This window comes from Sceloporus occidentalis, unplaced genomic scaffold (genome assembly GCF_023333645.1).
Source record: "Sceloporus occidentalis isolate IW3139 unplaced genomic scaffold, rSceOcc1.0.p SCAF_132, whole genome shotgun sequence".
Lineage (NCBI taxonomy): Eukaryota > Metazoa > Chordata > Lepidosauria > Squamata > Phrynosomatidae > Sceloporus > Sceloporus occidentalis.
Window position 1 is genome coordinate 836,682 of NW_028317112.1, and position 3,917 is coordinate 840,598.

The 3,917-nt window shown below is 41.5% G+C and overlaps 1 protein-coding gene across 1 annotated transcript; it reads right to left on the reverse strand.

Moving 5' to 3' along the window:
* Positions 1–465: 465 nt before the first annotated feature.
* Positions 466–2,361, reverse strand: LOC149281432 (gap junction alpha-8 protein-like). Its single transcript, XM_089499258.1, has 2 exons — positions 1,227–2,361; positions 466–596 (listed from the first exon to the last, which is right to left on the reverse strand). Exons 1-2 carry the CDS (start codon positions 2,359–2,361, stop codon positions 466–468), a joined length of 1,266 nt encoding a protein of 421 aa, XP_089355384.1.
* Between the last annotated feature and the right edge of the window lie 1,556 nt (positions 2,362–3,917).

Genomic DNA, 3,917 nt, shown 5'->3' on the forward strand with positions numbered 1-3,917 from the left:
AATCATTCATGAACTCTGAAACTGCCCATTCCAATTTTGTACCCCAGTGAGGAGATCCAGGTATCCTGCGTTACTGGGGACCCCAAAACTACATTTAAAAAAAATAATAATATGTGTTAAAAGGACTATTTAAAGCCCATCGCAATAACTAATATGGATATTTTCTTCCAAAGTCCAAGGGATTGAGTGAAGCTGCTTCTCAATTTTATTATTTAAAACAACAAACAACTGTAGTTTTGATATATTAAACATGATAAGAATTAACCCTTTTTGTTCCCTACAAATCATATATGTAACTGTAGTGTAAATTTTTTTACATGATTTTATCCAAGTACAGGGGTCCTGAAGAATAGCCTGTACGAATGTACCTGTGTAGACCTCTCCTCAACTCAATATCCAATATGGTTTAGCCTGTTTTGTGTGCCTCGCACCTCCTTATAGTCATCAAGATGTTAATTAATTGCTTCATACTGTTAAATCATCCGACCGGGCTCTGCTACTTGCTTTACTTAATCTACTCAAAGATCTGGAATCTGGAATTAATTCAACACATAGAAGTGGGACGTCAGGGCCTGGAGGCTCTGGATCGGAAACACCTGATTCTAAGGGCATAGGTTCTGGAAAACCATGCTCAGGGCCAGTGTGATCAGAGAAAGCCCTGAATGGAGCATGCTCGCATGGGGTCTGCTCAGAAATGGGCTGAAATGGGGCTGATGGTGAGGACACGTGTTCAGTAGGAATAATTTCTGGTGGTGGAAGGTCAGAAGAACTGTCTAACTGCTCAGGAACTGACTGCGTTTGAGATGGTATTGGGTCAAATGGTGCATGTTCAGAGGTTGCCCGTGAGGCTGCTCGTTCTGAGGGTGCATGATCAGAGGCAGCACGGGAAACTGCTCGCTCTGAGGGTGCATGCTCAGAGGCAGCACGAGAAACTGCTCGCTCAGAAGGCGCATGCTCAGAGGCAGCACGAGAAGGAGCTCGCTCTGTGGGTGCATGCTCAGAGGCAGCACGAGAAGGAGCTCGCTCAGAGGGCACTTGCTCAGAGGCAGCACGAGAGGGAGCTCGCTCAGAGAGCGCTCGCTCTGAAGGGGCATGTTCAGACACAGCACGGGAGAGTGCCCGCTCAGAAGGCGCTCTTTCAGAGAGGGCATTATTCGAAGGTGCTCTGAGGGAAGGCGCACGCTCAGAGGGAGCTCTTTCTGAAGCTGCATGGTCAGAAACAGCACGAGACATTGCTCTTTCAGAAAGTGCACGGTCAGAGGGTGCACGCACCGAAGGAGCCCTCACTGAGGGGGCACGCTCAGAAGGAGCTTGTTCTAGGGTCTCAGCCACTTGCACTTTCACCACCTCTTGTTCTTCAGCTTGCCGATAGGATGGCAGGGTTTCATCGTAAGCCTTGGAGATGTCTTCCAAGAAGCCAGTGCTGCTTTTCTCATAACCATTAAAGTGGGTAGGGAGCGGGCTTGCTTCTAATCCCACCTCAGTCATTGGATAGAAATGGGAGACAGCCTTTTCTTCTTCCAACAACTTGTAGCCTTTAGACTTTGGAATGGAAGAGATGGCTATGGAGTGTAGGGGCTTTTCAGTAACTTCTCCCAGCAGCTGATGCGGTTGATGATCAATTGTCCGCCCGAACGCTAGGCGGATCTTTTTCCAACCCAAGTGGCTGATCTCCACCACGTTCAAAAAAAGCGAGACCGCAGCCACAGCTAACATGAACATGATAAACACAGTTTTCTCAGTCGGTCTGGACACAAAGCAGTCCACTATATTTGGGCAAGGCCACCGGCTGCAACGGTACAGGGGAAGGATCCTGAAACCATACAGGAAATACTGGCCTACCACAAATCCCACTTCGAAAAGGGTTTTGAAGATAATGTGGCAGATGTAGGTTCTCAGCAGTGTTCCTTCCAAGCGAAACTTCTTTGTACCCTTGGTACTGGTTTCTTTCGTGGTTCGGATGCTCCCTTGGTCAGGGGCAAGAGGCAGCCTTTCTTCATTCATTTCCTGCTGCCTACTCATTTCCGCCTCTTCTCTTTCCTTTCGCTTCTCCTCCATTCGTACGTGGTGCACGGCATGCCCCACGTACACCAGCGACGGCGTGGAGACAAAGATAATCTGCAGGACCCACAGCCTGATGTGGGACAGAGGAAAAGCCTCATCGTAGCAGACATTTTCACAACCGGGCTGCTGGGTGTTGCATACAAAGTCGGACTGTTCATCGCCCCAAACAAACTCTGCGGCTGTTCCTAGGATAAGGATGCGAAAGATGAACAGGACCGTGAGCCACACTCTACCGATCACAGTAGAATGTTCATTCACCTCCTCCAAAATATTCCCCAAGAAACTCCAGTCTCCCATCGTTTACAATCTGCAACAGAAAAAGTGATGTCAGTCCACATAGAACAAGTTTACAATTGTGAAAAAAAAAATAGTAAAAACATCAAAATGACAGACTTAGTCCTCTTAGTGACATTTTCAGAAGGATCTTTCCTTATCGTAACTTATTTATAAATAGTGAAAAAAATTCTATAGCCAAATAATTATTCTGAATTATGAATTTAGGTCGGGAAAAAATATGAACCTCACTCCGTGAGGGCAAAAAATCCTTCTTCAGTCCAAAATATCCCCTCATTTGAGCAACAAGCTATAGTTAATCATGTCCTTATAACCAATTATATTACTATTTTGATAGTTTTTGATATTGATATTTCGATAGATAAAAAAATCATCCAGACCATATTTAAAGACATCAGTTGAATTTGACTAATGATCAAATTATTATTAAAATGATTTTGCCAGTTACACGCATCAATATGAGTATTAACAGTCATCTTTAATACTCTGCAAAAACTCACACCTCCACTTTTTTTTAAACACACAACTTCAAGTGCTTTTAGATGAAATAAACACATGCGTTTTCATGAAATTCTTAAAACCAGTACATAAATGTTTGGAATAATTAATTACATTATTCAAAAACATAGTCTAGCCAATTACATATATATGGAAAGTCATGCTTTGTAAAATTTTCATACAAATTAAATAGTCAAGAAACTTCAAATCACAGGCAAAAAAAACAATAAAATACGTAAATATTAAAATTAAAAAAAATCAAATATCTCTTGCCATCATGACGTTAAAAAGACAAAGAAAAACACATCTCTACAGACAAACAATGATCAGATGTTGGTTAAACTATTTTTGTCTTTTTTGACCAGTAAATTCTAGAAGGAAAAAAACTTTCCAGAAGGAAAAAAAATCCATGGAATTTGGTGCTAAATTTAAATAGTAAATTCAAGAAGGAAAAATTAATTCCAGAAAGAAAAAAATATTGTAAATTTGGTGCTAAACTTAAACAGTAAATTCGAATGGGAAAAAGTATTTCCCGAAACAAAAAAATATTTGGAATTTAGTGCTAAATATAAACATTAATTTAAAAAATGTATTTGAATTTGGTACAAAATAAAGAGCAAATTCTATTATTTAGCGCCCAGGTCCTATTTGACCAAATCTTTGTAACATGAATGATCCACACTATTGTTGACTGTGGTTCTTCTAAAAAAAAACTGTTCTGAAGCATTCTAAATCCTAAAAACCATGAAACTAGAAAATGTTTGCTGCCTGGTTTCCAAAAAAAATATCTAAAAAAAAAGTCAGAAGAAAAGATGTGAAGGTAAAAGTACAAAGTGGGCAACTTGCCACAGTCAAAGCTCCGCCGGAGAATGCGTCCCCTTCTCTTGGCACCCCGCTGTCCAAACTGAACTTTTGTCTCTGCTTTTTCCTACCTAAAGTCCCGAAGTTATCGCATGACCGAGCAGATGTGACTCTATTGACCCTGATGGGTGGGTTTTAGCGTCCAGCAATATTTAAGCTCTGAGCCAGACGGTCTTTATGAAAGGGCGACAATTGGTGAC